Source organism: Danio aesculapii, chromosome 2 (genome assembly GCF_903798145.1).
Source record: "Danio aesculapii chromosome 2, fDanAes4.1, whole genome shotgun sequence".
NCBI classification, from domain to species: domain Eukaryota; kingdom Metazoa; phylum Chordata; class Actinopteri; order Cypriniformes; family Danionidae; genus Danio; species Danio aesculapii.
Window position 1 is genome coordinate 59090262 of NC_079436.1, and position 14925 is coordinate 59105186.

The 14925-nt window shown below is 42.3% G+C and overlaps 1 protein-coding gene across 7 annotated transcripts in view; it reads right to left on the minus strand.

The window, feature by feature from the left end:
- epb41l3b (erythrocyte membrane protein band 4.1-like 3b) overlaps positions 1–14925 on the minus strand; it is a 97744-nt gene that overhangs the window by 34619 nt on the left and 48200 nt on the right. For 5 of the 7 annotated variants that reach the window (XM_056446806.1, XM_056446771.1, XM_056446780.1 and 2 more), the window contains 4 exons: positions 14656–14753; positions 7039–7214; positions 3500–3675; positions 230–790 (listed from right to left, as the gene is read on the minus strand). In XM_056446806.1, coding sequence (XP_056302781.1) covers positions 230–790; positions 3500–3675; positions 7039–7214; positions 14656–14753 — 1011 coding nt within the window. The remainder of the gene's footprint in view (positions 1–229; positions 791–3499; positions 3676–7038; positions 7215–14655; positions 14754–14925) is intronic. The other 2 variants (XM_056446798.1, XM_056446788.1) reach the window with 1 other exon arrangement.

Consider the following 14925-nt stretch of genomic DNA (forward strand, 5'->3'; position numbering starts at 1 on the left):
CGGAAGGGCATCCGCTGTGTAAAACATATGCTGGAATAGTTGTCGGTTCATTCCGCTGTGGCGAACCCAGATAAGTAAAGGGACTAAGCTGAAGGAAAACGAATGAACGGCAACATTTTCTCGTCATATAACCACACAGGCTGATATCGCGATTAATCGTGCAGCACTATCACACACACACACACACACACACACAAACACACACACACACACACACACACACACACACCTCCTCATCCTCAGATGTGTCCTGTAAGCTCTGCGTCAGCTCGGAGCTCAGTTTAGCGGCGCGCGGCTCCAGATAGCACAGACACAGCGCCAGCGGGAAGGAGAGCGTGAGTGCGTACGGCACCGAGAAGGAAGTGGACAGCAGGAAGAAGAAGATGAACAGGAAGCAGGGGATGAGCGAGGGCGAGCGCACGGGCACGCAGCGCTGCAGACTCTGCGGCAGGAAGCGCAGCTCCGTCAGATCCGGGAAACTGAGGTATCCGTCATCGTCCAGTAACGCGGAGACATCTGGAAGATGCAGCGAGAAGGAGAAGAGCGTCCCGCGCCGGCGACTCAGCCTCTGTTTCCGTGCCGACAGCAGCAGCGCCCGCTCCTCCAGCAGCGCTGCCCGCCGCTCCTCCTGTGCCCGCCGCCGCCGCTCGCCCGCGCCGCTCTTAGCCGGACTGACGGAGGCGGCGCGCTGACGCACACACGCACGCCGCCTGCAGCGCACTCTAGTGGAGGACACGGGAGACGACGGCAGAGACAGATCCGACACTAGAGCATCTGACGAGTACACACACTGATGAAGAGGACACACACACGACACGGGGATGAAGATATGTGTGTGTGAGTGAGAGAAAGAGTATGTGTACGTCAGCATGCGTGTGTGTGTGTGTGTGTGTGAGTGAGGGTAAGAGAATGAGTGTGTGTGTGTGTGTGATAGCGAGAGAGGGAGTGAGTGTGTGTGTGTGGGTGTGCGCGTGTGTGTGCGCATGTGTGAGATTAGGTTAGTGTGTGTTTTAGTGTGTATGTATGAGGTGTGTATGTGCATTTGTGTGTGCACAAGTGATTTAGAGCGTGAGAGAGTGAGTGAGTGTGTGTGTTTGAGTCGGTGTTTGAGTGAGTGAGTGTGTGTTTGTGCATGTGTGTGTGTGTGTATGAGTGATTTAGTGTGTGTGTGTGATTTAGTTTTTATGTATGAGGTGTGTGTGTGTGTGTGTGTGTGTGAGCATGTGTGAGTTTGTGTGTGTGCGCGCGAGCGAGTGAGTGATTTAGTGTGTGTGAGTAAATGTGTGTGCGAGCATGTGTGAGTTTGTGTGTGTGCGCAAGTGAGGGTTTAGTGTTTGCATGAGAAAGTGAGTGTGTGTGTGTGTGTGTGTGAGCATGTGTGAGTTTGTGTGTGTGTGTGCAAAGGATGGATTTAGTGTATGCGTGAGAAAGTGAGTGTGTGTGTGTGTGTTCGTGCAAGTGTGTGAGTGTTTGTGTGAGTGTGTGTATGTGTGTGATTTAGTGCGTATGTGCATTTGTGTGTGTGTGTGTGAGAGAGAGAGTGTGTGTGTGTGAGTGAGGGGTTTAGTGTGTGTGTGAGAGAATGTAAGAGTACATGCGTGTGTGTATGAGTTTGTGCGTGTGTGTGTGTGTGTGTGTGTGTGTGTGTGAATGAGTGATGGACAGAAGAGGAAGAACAGAAATAACACTGGTTAGTTGGATTAATGGAGTCATCAGCAGTAGGGGTGTGATGTCTGCAGTAAATCAGGAGTGGGTTCGCTTAGAGTCGAGTGTGTTTAGAGCGCCATCTGCTGTTAAAGCTAGCCTACAGCACCACCTGCACCATACTGAGTGTTTTAGAAAAGATGTCTACAATACACGGTGAGAAGAATAGCCCTAGCCCTGTTCCCTATAGCAGGGGTTTTCAAACTTTTAGGACACACATGACCGTGCCATGCAAGGTTTCTATATGTATAACCACCTCAGAGGATATTGGGGGTGGTGGGTTACTGGGATTGTTATTTTGAGAGTCACGGGCTGAAAAGTTTTCTAGTGAAGGCATAAAAATCGTCATCATAATTTACTCAACTGTACGCCTTAAAGGGCATCTAGGTTAGCCCCTTTTTCAGATTTAATATGAGTGTTTTGCGTCTCCAGAATGTGTCTGTAAAGTTTCAGCTCAAAACACCCATCAGATTATGCATTATACCTTTTACAAGATTCTATTTTATACATTTTTGCACCAGGAGGCGGTTTTGTCGTACTGCTCCTTTAAGGCTAGTCCTCCCCGCCCACCGTTTCTACGTGCCTTTCTGCGTGCCTTAATCTCCTACCTCAGCTGAGTCACACACAATGTCGTTACGAAGTTCACGCGCACACACACACACAGAAACAGACAGAGCGAAATTAGCTTTGCACTATTTTTGCACGCTTATGTGACAGGCTACAGGTTAATCTCCACTGCTGTATGGATATCTGTTATGTTAATGTACAAAATAAACCTGATTTAACGTCCACAAACTGGGACTGAAGCGTCTTCCTTTATCATTGTTATCAGCGGCTGTGCTGATGAAGTAAAGCTGAAGTGAATCGCTGTACTTCATTACACACATGCTCTGATTTAAAACATGCTAAACTTGTGAAACTCACTCTTGATCACGTTTGATGATGATTGATGACTCTAGCAAACTGAACACCCCTTTTATTCCCGGTTGTTTTGCGCACATCTGGTCTTGTTGATATGATTATACACGTGACTACCGGGACATGTTAATACGTGGAGCTGTCAATCAATATTGGTGGGCGGGGGGACCGCACTCCTACATCAAGTTGCGGTCGATCTGAAAACTGCTCCAATCGGTCCACCGTTTGTGTTGTTTAATTGAAAATAAAGGACTGGGTGTGTTTATATCAGCCCAATATGACGCTCTATACACTATACCTACACACATGTCTGTCCAAACAGCTTGAACAGTAGATTTTTCACCATAGGTGCCCTTTAATGTCTCGCGCCCCCTTAATAGGAGCTGGTGCCCCACAGTTTGAAAACCCCTGCCCTATAGTGCCCTATAGAATTGTGTTGGGGTAAAGAGAACGTTCAATTTCTAAATCCTTTAGTTTTATTTAGAATATGAAAAAAGTCTCAAAATATTGATTGTAAGATTGTAATGGCATTCGTAAAATCAACACAGGACATGAGATGTTCAATAAAAGCGAATCAAATATCTCTCATTCTGAACGTATAAATGTTTAATACCGTAAAAGGGCTCTGTTATACACATAAAATAATGACATCTCGATACTGTATAAGATTCTTATAGTTTTCGATATCTATATCTTGGTATGTTTGCTTTTGTTTTCATTTTAAACAATAAAAACCACTGGGCTACCGATAACCTTTAATGCATCACCCAGCACTAATGCACGCTAAATATTTGCTGTTTTGATATGTACTCATCTGTATGGAGCTGATGTTGCGCATTAAACCAGCGAGTGTTATTGTTTACGGTCTGGCGGTTACCTTAGTGACGGGGCTGGTCTGCTCTGGTTCTTCGGTGGTGGTTTTGCTCTCCTCCTCGGTGGAGTTGATCTTCTCCTCGCTCTTCTTCTCTGGCGTTTCGGCAGTGATGAGCTCATCCGGGACAGCGGCGGGTTTACTGCTCGTCAGCTCCTCCTCATGGTTAACACTCGCCGGTGCTGAACACACACACACACACACACACACACACGTTTATAATCAGACTTCACAATATGAGCTATGCAAATGACAAACATCTGATATCATGATAACCTAAATATAGATATAGTACCAACTCAATCAATTATTAAAATATTGACTTTATTTGGAACTTCAGGGTTTGATTAAATTAAAATGTTTGATTAAAAATGTAGAAATATAAAATAAATATTAATAAAATAAAAACAAAGAGAGAATATAGAGTCTGTATGGTAGTGTGTGTGTGTGTGTGTGTGTGGTACTGTTGTCCATGCTGGAGGTGACTGTGTGTGTGGTACTGTTGTCCATGCTGGAGGTGACTGTGTGTGTGGTACTGTTGTCCATACTGGAGGTGACTGTGTGTGTGTGTGGTACTGTTGTCCATGCTGGAGGTGACTGTGTGCGTGTGTGTGGTACTGTTGTCCATGCTGGAGGTGACTGTGTGTGTGTGTGGTACTGTTGTCCATGCTGGAGGTGACTGTGTGCGTGTGTGTGTGGTACTGTTGTCCATGCTGGAGGTGACTGTGTGTGTGGTACTGTTGTCCATGCTGGAGGTGACTGTGTGTGTGGTACTGTTGTCCATACTGGAGGTGACTGTGTGTGTGTGTGGTACTGTTGTCCATGCTGGAGGTGACTGTGTGCGTGTGTGTGGTACTGTTGTCCATGCTGGAGGTGACTGTGTGTGTGTGTGGTACTGTTGTCCATGCTGGCGGTGACTGTGTGTGTGTGTGTGTGGTACTGTTGTCCATGCTGGAGGTGACTGTGTGCGTGTGTGTGGTACTGTTGTCCATGCTGGAGGTGACTGTGTGTGTGTGTGGTACTGTTGTCCATGCTGGAGGTGACTGTGTGTGTGTGTGGTACTGTTGTCCATGCTGGAGGTGACTGTGTGTGTGTGTGTGGTACTGTTGTCCATGCTGGAGGTGACTGTGTGTGTGTGTGTGTGGTACTGTTGTCCATGCTGGAGGTGACTGTGTGTGTGTGTGGTACTGTTGTCCATACTGGAGGTGACTGTGTGTGTGTGTGGTACTGTTGTCCATGCTGGAGGTGACTGTGTGCGTCTGTGTGGTACTGTTGTCCATGCTGGAGGTGACTGTGTGTGTGTGTGGTACTGTTGTCCATGCTGGAGGTGACTGTGTGTGTGTGTGGTACTGTTGTCCATGCTGGAGGTGACTGTGTGTGTGTGTGGTACTGTTGTCCATGCTGGAGGTGACTGTGTGTGTGTGTGTGGTACTGTTGTCCATGCTGGAGGTGACTGTGTGTGTGTGTGTGGTACTGTTGTCCATGCTGGAGGAGACTGTGTGTGTGTGTGGTACTGTTGTCCATGCTGGAGGTGACTGTGTGTGTGGTACTGTTGTCCATGCTGGAGGTGACTGTGTGTGTGTGTGGTACTGTTGTCTTATATAGACGGTGTTACCGGTTTTAAGACGCAACACCGGTGACATCACTTTTCCACCGTGACACCGTCCCCACATGTGTTTTTTAAGTATTTGTTTTTTATTAAATATTTATTTGATTTAAATGGAAAATATAATTCTAAATAATTTACTTAAGACGAGAGCATGCACTATAATTAAAATCTGCTCATATCTACAATGCGTCATATTTCATTTATCACGTGAGGAGAACGAGAGGAGTCGAATTTACAGAAAGAGAATGACGGATGATTTAGTGTCCAAACGCAATGCAAAAGCGCCTGTTTGACAATATTTTGGGATTAAACCAAACACAAAAAGAGAATCTGAAAACATTAATGAGGCAATCTGCAAACTTTGCCTGACAAAGGAGGCAGCGCATCTGGAGGAAACACAACTAATTTATGCACACACCTTCAACGCACCTAACTGATGTTTAACTATGGGTGGGTCGCGGGTAGATAAGATCAATAGCCATAAATACGCACCGCATACTATCATTTTACAAATCACACCACCATGATCTCACAATGTTTAATAATAAAGTCTTATTTTTATTAAAGCATTGTGTCGCATCATTAATAAGCCAACTGCAGAGAAACAAAGCAAGCATCACGGACACTGCAGTAATCACTTTATCTGAAGTTCAGCTCTTCTTTTCTGCACTTGATTATTATGCGTTTAATGTTAAAAAAACAATAACGAATAAGCCGACAAGAGTGTATCCTGTGTGTGTGTGTGTGTGTGTGTGTGTGTGCATCTTTTATCACTGAAGCCGCTCTCTTCAAAACCCGAAAGTTGCTTCGTCTGTCTGGCAATATAATCAAATGAAATGTTCATTCAGATGAGCCAATGTTTAAAAATTGCAGTAAAGTAACTGTGACCTGCGGCCACACATCGAATCTGAGGTCTGATCTCATCTCTCTCTCTCTCTCTCTCTCTCTCTCTCTCTCTCTCGCTGTCATCCAGATATTGATACAGACGCCACTCAAGTCAAGTCGCAAAACTGAGGCTGGTGCCAGCTGACAGGCAGAACAGCTGAAGCCTTTGCGAAATCTGTCAAAATACGGCACCGGCATTAACAGGCATAAACGTCTTTGAGGCAAAAAGTCTACAGGATATCTGTATAAACGCAATCAGAACCAATGTTATGGAGAAGCTGTGTCGCCTGATAATTATATTAATTCTAATAAAATGAACACCAAAATAAACATTTCATCAGATTTTTCGTTTGATAAAAAATATACAGAAACAAAAAAATAAATAAAAGGGTGGCTAATTTGTATTAATGTGTTTTATTTAAGCTTAACGGATATATACGCCGTCAATAGGCAAGCCATTCAAAAAACCTGATTTTACTGTGTACTGGGTGCTAACGTATTATTTACAATAAAAACTAAATGTAGCATGTCTTGCTGTCATTTAAAACATGCAATTCATAACACACCAGAGCTGTAGGCCTGTGTATGCAGTGTGTAAACTTACAGAGAGGTGTTGGTCATGTCATACTGTGCACCACGTTATTGAGTCCAATATCTCTGAGGGAGATTATGTTACCAGATAGCCAATATTAACTTAGAGATTTTACAAATCAAAGATATTTTAAAAAGGAGCAACACGCAAATAACAAAACAAATAAAGTCCCGTGGAGTTCAGCACTTCATCTTGCCAGTGTATGCTGTGTAGCGCCCTTATGCAGCGCGTGTTGGCAAAACTGAAAGTGAAAGTAGAATACGCACGCATGTATAAGCTATTTAAAAGCAGAAAAAAGAGGAAACCCCCACCCCCACAGTGATACCGGTATTACCGGTGTTGTCACATGTCGATTAACTGGTAGGGAAATTTCCTCATCGTCACAACCCTAGCGATGACTATGTGTGTGTGTGATACTGTTGTCCATGCTGGCGATGACTGTGTGTGTGTGTGTCGTACTGTTGTCCATGCTGGCAGTGACAGTGTGCCGTCTGCTGGTGGTCCTCTGGAACTGCGGAGCGGCGCGGGCGATCTGTGAACTGGCTCTCCGCGTCTGCGCTTGCGTTCGGCCGCTGTAGCGGAACTTTGAGCCCAGAGTCAGGAAGCGTTTGGGCGGAGCCTCAGGAGAAACCAGCCTATCAGATCACACAGCAAATTATTATTATTTAATGATTATTGTAAAAATCAATAAATAATAATTATTAAAACTTTTACAATTACCAAAACTAGTAAAGTAACTAAAACAATAAAGACAAACATTTTATAAGTCTAAAAAATACAGCATACAGTATGGTGATGACATTTATTATTCATACCAGAGTGACTACTTAATTATCAATCGATCAATCAATCAAATATAAAAGTCTCTCAAGTGTTTACCATACACAAATGGTAAAGAACATTTATTGTAGTTTAAATAATAATTTAAACACTGACTAGTTCAAATAAAATGCATTAAAAAACCTTAAAACTTGGTTGATTTAGTTTAACTCAATGCACTAAACAACAGGAGCTCATTTCTTCCATGAAATTTAAAAGTAAAAAACGCATTCAGACTTCTCCACCTATTGCTTTACTGAGAAACTCCTTTTCTTTTCATTCCATTACAGAAATAATCTACAAGAATTAACTGACTTTAATTACAATACACTTCTGTCAGACTACATTTGTCAAAAACAAAAGTATAATAAATGTTGAACCTGGCCTCATCCAGTGCTCTGTTCCTGAGCACTGAGCATCCAGTCACTGTTTTGGAAATGTACGCAAATAAGCACACATTTAATTCAATTATGACTGATTTGTATGTTTAAATGAAATACAGAAAATGTAAAAAATGAATAGATGCATCAAAAACTGCTTAACATGACAAAACACCAAAGCAGATTACCAAAAAGGCTCAAAAGAAGAACAAAAAATTATTAAAACTAAACAAAAATGAATTGCCAATATATTAATAAACCTGGCACTGCTATCTGAGTCTGACCTGATGATAAGGACTCATTTGCATATTTATACATGACAAAAAAACAACAATATAAAAACATATACAGTATGAATATGACAAAAGCAATTGCACATTACTAATAGTTTAAAAGAAGTCTCACAAAATTAGAAGTTAAAAAATTGAAAAAAAAGTAATAATAATTGTAATAATAATAATAATAATAATAATAATAATAATAATAATAATAATAATAATAACAATAACAATAATAATAATAATAATAATAATAATAATAATAATAATAATAATAATAGTAATAATAATAATAATAATAATAATAATAATAATAATAATAGTAATAATAATAGTAGTAATAATAATAATAATATTTATAATAATAGTAATAATAATAGTAATAATAGTAATAATAATAGTAATAATAATAATAATAATAATAATAATATTGATAGTAATAATAACATTAATAATAATAGTAATAATAATAATAATAATAATAATAAGAGTAATAATGGTAACAATAATAATAATAATAATAATAATAATAATAATAATAATAATAATAATAATAATAATAATTAACCCTAAATAAAAACTAATTGCATATATTAATAAACCCAGCATTTCTTTCTGAGTCTGACCTATATATATATTAGCTCCTTTCACACAGTGATACCGGTAAATATCCAGAAAACTTCCGGAACGACTTTACCAGTAAAATAAAAAAAAACACTGTTAATACAGGCGAGGGCGTTACGGAATCTTTCCAGAAAAGACCGTTCACACATCCATTCCAGAATACCGATAAATCCTGACAGCATTAAGCAGAAATGAGCTCTAAACGGCTACGCTTGTATGTGTAAACACAGAAGGGGTCGGGCTTTTCTTGACGGTTTCATATTTATTTAAAGCTTCAGCATTCATGCAGCTGCCTTGCTCCAGAGACAACCAAAGGCAGAAGCGTGAACTGCAGCTAAACGTTTACACACTTGACTACATTACAAATTCTGTGGATGGATAAGTATTGTGAACAACTTAGATGAAAACATATATGGAGGAACACTTGCACATGTCGAGATGTACATAATATGTGTGTGTGTGCTGGAGCTCACCGGCTGCTTGACGTGTCAAGTAACTGAAACAGGGTGTGAAGGTAAACAAACGGCAGTTTATCATAAATATTTTATCGATAATTTTTTTCCACAGTTGGCATTAAGAAGGAACATAGAAGGGTTATCTGACTAACATCTAGCAGCTAAATGTGTCTGGAAAAATATTCAAAGGCTTTTATTTTCATAAACCATGTGGTCTATGCGTCTGAATGTTCTGATTGGCTAAAGTAGACCAAGCTGTGAATGCGTCTGAATGTTCTGATTGGCTAAAGTAGACCGAGCTGTGAATGCGTCTGAATGTTCTGATTGGCTAAAGTAGACCGAGCTGTGAATGCGTCTGAATGTTCTGATTGGCTAAAGTAGACCGAGCTGTGAATGCGTCTGAATGTTCTGATTGGCTAAAGTAGACCGAGCTGTGAATGCGTCTGAATGTTCTGATTGGCTAAAGTAGACCAAGCTGTGAATGCGTCTGAATGTTCTGATTGGCTAAAGTAGACCGAGCTGTGAATGCGTCTGAATGTTCTGATTGGCTAAAGTAGACCGAGCAGTGAATGCGTCTGAATGTTCTGATTGGCTAAAGTAGACCGAGCTGTGAATGCGTCTGAATGTTGTGATTGGCTAAAGTAGACCGAGTTGTGAATGCGTCTGAATGTTCTGATTGGCTAAAGTAGACCGAGCGGTGAATGCATCTGAATGTTCTGAGTGGCTAAAGTAGACCGAGCTGTGAATGCGTCTGAATGTTCTGAGTGGCTAAAGTAGACCGAGCTGTGAATGCGTCTGAATGTTCTGATTGGCTAAAGTAGACCGAGCTATGAATGCGTCTGAATGTTCTGATTGGCTAAAGTAGACCGAGCTGTGAATGCGTCTGAATGTTCTGATTGGCTAAAGTAGACAGAGTTGTGAATGCGTCTGAATGTTCTGATTGGCTAAAGTAGACCGAGTTGTGAATGCGTCTGAATGTTCTGATTGGCTAAAGTAGACCGAGCTGTGAATGCGTCTGAATGTTCTGAGTGGCTAAAGTAGACCGAGCTGTGAATGCGTCTGAATGTTCTGATTGGCTAAAGTAGACCGAGCTGTGAATGCGTCTGAATGTTCTGATTGGCTAAAGTAGACAGAGTTGTGAATGCGTCTGAATGTTCTGATTGGCTAAAGTAGACCGAGCTGTGAATGCGTCTGAATGTTCTGATTGGCTAAAGTAGACCGAGCTGTGAATGCGTCTGAATGTTCTGATTGGCTAAAGTAGACCGAGCTGTGAATGCGTCTGAATGTTCTGATTGGCTAAAGTAGACCGAGTTGTGAATGCGTCTGAATGTTCTGATTGGCTAAAGTAGACCGAGTTGTGAATGCGTCTGAATGTTCTGATTGGCTAAAGTAGACCGAGTTGTGAATGCGTCTGAATGTTCTGATTAGCTAAAGTAGACTGAGCTGTGAATGCGTCTGAATGTTCTGATTGGCTAAAGTAGACCGAGTTGTGAATGCGTCTGAATGTTCTGATTAGCTAAAGTAGACCGAGTTGTGAATGCGTCTGAATGTTCTGATTGGCTAAAGTAGACCGAGCTGTGAATGCGTCTGAATGTTCTGATTGGCTAAAGTAGACCGAGCTGTGAATGCGTCTGAATGTTCTGATTGGCTAAAGTAGACCGAGCTGTGAATGCGTCTGAATGTTCTGATTGGCTAAAGTAGACCGAGCTGTGAATGCGTCTGAATGTTCTGATTGGCTAAAGTAGACCGAGCTGTGAATGCGTCTGAATGTTCTGATTGGCTAAAGTAGACCGAGCTGTGAATGCGTCTGAATGTTCTGATTGGCTAAAGTAGACCGAGCTGTGAATGCGTCTGAATGTTCTGATTGGCTAAAGTAGACCGAGCTGTGAATGCGTCCGAATGTTCTCATTGGCTAAAGTAGACCGAGCTGTGAATGCGTCTGAATGTTCTGATTGGCTAAAGTAGACAGAGTTGTGAATGCGTCTGAATGTTCTGATTGGCTAAAGTAGACCGAGTTGTGAATGCGTCAGAATGTTCTGATTAGCTAAAGTAGACTGAGCTGTGAATGCGTCTGAATGTTCTGATTGGCTAAAGTAGACAGAGTTGTGAATGCGTCTGAATGTTCTGATTGGCTAAAGTAGACAGAGTTGTGAATGCGTCTGAATGTTCTGATTGGCTAAAGTAGACCGAGTTGTGAATGCGTCAGAATGTTCTGATTAGCTAAAGTAGACCGAGCTGTGAATGCGTCTGAATGTTCTGATTGGCTAAAGTAGACCGAGCAGTGAATGCGTCTGAATGTTCTGATTGGCTAAAGTAGACCGAGCTGTGAATGCGTCTGAATGTTCTGATAGGCTAAAGTAGACCGAGCTGTGAATGCGTCTGAATGTTCTGATTGGCTAAAGTAGACCGAGCTGTGAATGCGTCTGAATGTTCTGATTGGCTAAAGTAGACCGAGCTGTGAATGCGTCTGAATGTTCTGATTGGCTAAAGTAGACCGAGCTGTGAATGCGTCTGAATGTTCTGATTGGCTAAAGTAGACCGAGCTGTGAATGCGTCTGAATGTTCTGATTGGCTAAAGTAGACCGAGCTGTGAATGCGTCTGAATGTTCTGATTGGCTAAAGTAGACCGAGCTGTGAATGCGTCTGAATGTTCTGATTGGCTAAAGTAGACCGAGCTGTGAATGCGTCTGAATGTTCTGATTGGCTAAAGTAGACCGAGCTGTGAATGCGTCTGAATGTTCTGATTGGCTAAAGTAGACCGAGCTGTGAATGCGTCTGAATGTTGTGATTGGCTAAAGTAGACCGAGCTGTGAATGCGTCTGAATGTTCTGATTGGCTAAAGTAGACCGAGTTGTGAATGCGTCTGAATGTTCTGATTGGCTAAAGTAGACCGAGCTGTGAATGCGTCTGAATGTTCTGATTGGCTAAAGTAGACCGAGCTGTGAATGCGTCTGAATGTTCTGAGTGGCTAAAGTAGACCGAGCTGTGAATGCGTCTGAATGTTCTGATTGGCTAAAGTAGACCGAGCTGTGAATGCGTCTGAATGTTGTGATTGGCTAAAGTAGACCGAGCTGTGAATGCGTCTGAATGTTCTGATTGGCTAAAGTAGACCGAGTTGTGAATGCGTCTGAATGTTCTGATTGGCTAAAGTAGACCGAGCTGTGAATGCGTCTGAATGTTGTGATTGGCTAAAGTAGACCGAGCTGTGAATGCGTCTGAATGTTCTGATTGGCTAAAGTAGACCGAGCTGTGAATGCGTCTGAATGTTCTGAGTGGCTAAAGTAGACCGAGCTGTGAATGCGTCAGAATGTTCTGATTGGCTAAAGTAGACCGAGCTGTGAATGCGTCTGAATGTTCTGATTGGCTAAAGTAGACCGAGCTGTGAATGCGTCTGAATGTTCTGATTGGCTAAAGTAGACCGAGCTGTGAATGCGTCTGAATGTTCTGATTGGCTAAAGTAGACCGAGCTGTGAATGCGTCTGAATGTTCTGATTGGCTAAAGTAGACCGAGCTGTGAATGCGTCTGAATGTTCTGATTGGCTAAAGTAGACCGAGCTGTGAATGCGTCTGAATGTTCTGATTGGCTAAAGTAGACCGAGCTGTGAATGCGTCTGAATGTTGTGATTGGCTAAAGTAGACCGAGCTGTGAATGCGTCTGAATGTTCTGATTGGCTAAAGTAGACCGAGTTGTGAATGCGTCTGAATGTTCTGATTGGCTAAAGTAGACCGAGCTGTGAATGCGTCTGAATGTTCTGATTGGCTAAAGTAGACCGAGCTGTGAATGCGTCTGAATGTTCTGAGTGGCTAAAGTAGACCGAGCTGTGAATGCGTCTGAATGTTCTGATTGGCTAAAGTAGACCGAGCTGTGAATGCGTCTGAATGTTGTGATTGGCTAAAGTAGACCGAGCTGTGAATGCGTCTGAATGTTCTGATTGGCTAAAGTAGACCGAGTTGTGAATGCGTCTGAATGTTCTGATTGGCTAAAGTAGACCGAGCTGTGAATGCGTCTGAATGTTGTGATTGGCTAAAGTAGACCGAGCTGTGAATGCGTCTGAATGTTCTGATTGGCTAAAGTAGACCGAGCTGTGAATGCGTCTGAATGTTCTGATTGGCTAAAGTAGACCGAGCTGTGAATGCGTCTGAATGTTGTGATTGGCTAAAGTAGACCGAGCTGTGAATGCGTCTGAATGTTCTGATTGGCTAAAGTAGACCGAGCTGTGAATGCGTCTGAATGTTCTGATTGGCTAAAGTAGACCGAGCTGTGAATGCGTCTGAATGTTCTGATTGGCTAAAGTAGACCGAGCTGTGAATGCGTCTGAATGTTCTGATTGGCTAAAGTAGACTGAGCTGTGAATGCGTCTGAATGTTCTGATTGGCTAAAGTAGACCGAGTTGTGAATGCGTCTGAATGTTCTGATTGGCTAAAGTAGACCGAGCTGTGAATGCGTCTGAATGTTCTGAGTGGCTAAAGTAGACCGAGCTGTGAATGCGTCTGAATGTTCTGATTGGCTAAAGTAGACCGAGCTGTGAATGCGTCTGAATGTTCTGATTGGCTAAAGTAGACCGAGCTGTGAATGCGTCTGAATGTTGTGATTGGCTAAAGTAGACCGAGCTGTGAATGCGTCTGAATGTTCTGATTGGCTAAAGTAGACCGAGCTGTGAATGCGTCTGAATGTTCTGATTGGCTAAAGTAGACCGAGCTGTGAATGCGTCTGAATGTTCTGATTGGCTAAAGTAGACCGAGCTGTGAATGCGTCTGAATGTTCTGATTGGCTAAAGTAGACTGAGCTGTGAATGCGTCTGAATGTTCTGATTGGCTAAAGTAGACCGAGTTGTGAATGCGTCTGAATGTTCTGATTGGCTAAAGTAGACCGAGCTGTGAATGCGTCTGAATGTTCTGAGTGGCTAAAGTAGACCGAGCTGTGAATGCGTCTGAATGTTCTGATTGGCTAAAGTAGACCGAGCTGTGAATGCGTCTGAATGTTCTGATTGGCTAAAGTAGACCGAGCTGTGAATGCGTCTGAATGTTCTGATTGGCTAAAGTAGACCGAGCTGTGAATGCGTCTGAATGTTCTGAGTGGCTAAAGTAGACCGAGCTGTGAATGCGTCTGAATGTTCTGAGTGGCTAAAGTAGACGTCTCACGCTAGCGTGTTCTAGACATGAACATGCTCTTTCTAGTAATCTTCCTTCTGCGTTCACACAGCGCAGCATTCTGGCAAATTACTATCACAACTTCTCTTTCTGGAAAAATGCCAGACCGAATTTACCGGTATTTTCAAAAAGGGCCTGTTCACACATGCAGACCTCTCTGGAAAACTGCAGGTAATTTTCCAGAAAGGTCTGTATGTGTGAAAGGGGCTAAAGACTCATTTGCATATTTAAACATAAAAATTTTAAATAAAAAAAACTAATAGATGCATTAATAATATATGAACATAACAAAAGAAATTGCACATTACTAACAGATACACATCTGAAAAATGAAAAACAATATTCATAAACGCAGCAGCGCTGTCTGACCTGAAGAAGGTGTGATGCTCCACACACACTTTCCACAGTCTCTTTGCTGCTTTGTGGTTCGGGAGCTTAAATCCGATGGTGCTCTCGAACTGTTCCAGCTGAAGGTAAACAGAAAACAGAGAGTTTCAGATGCGTTCTGACACACTGGAGATCTGGGGGTCTGTTCTTCATACATGGATTACTCATTTAGCTGGATTTGGTTATAAACGATTTGACCCGATCCAGGATCGTTTCGTTCTTCAAAACTCATCCGAGAGTTTTCAAGCAAAG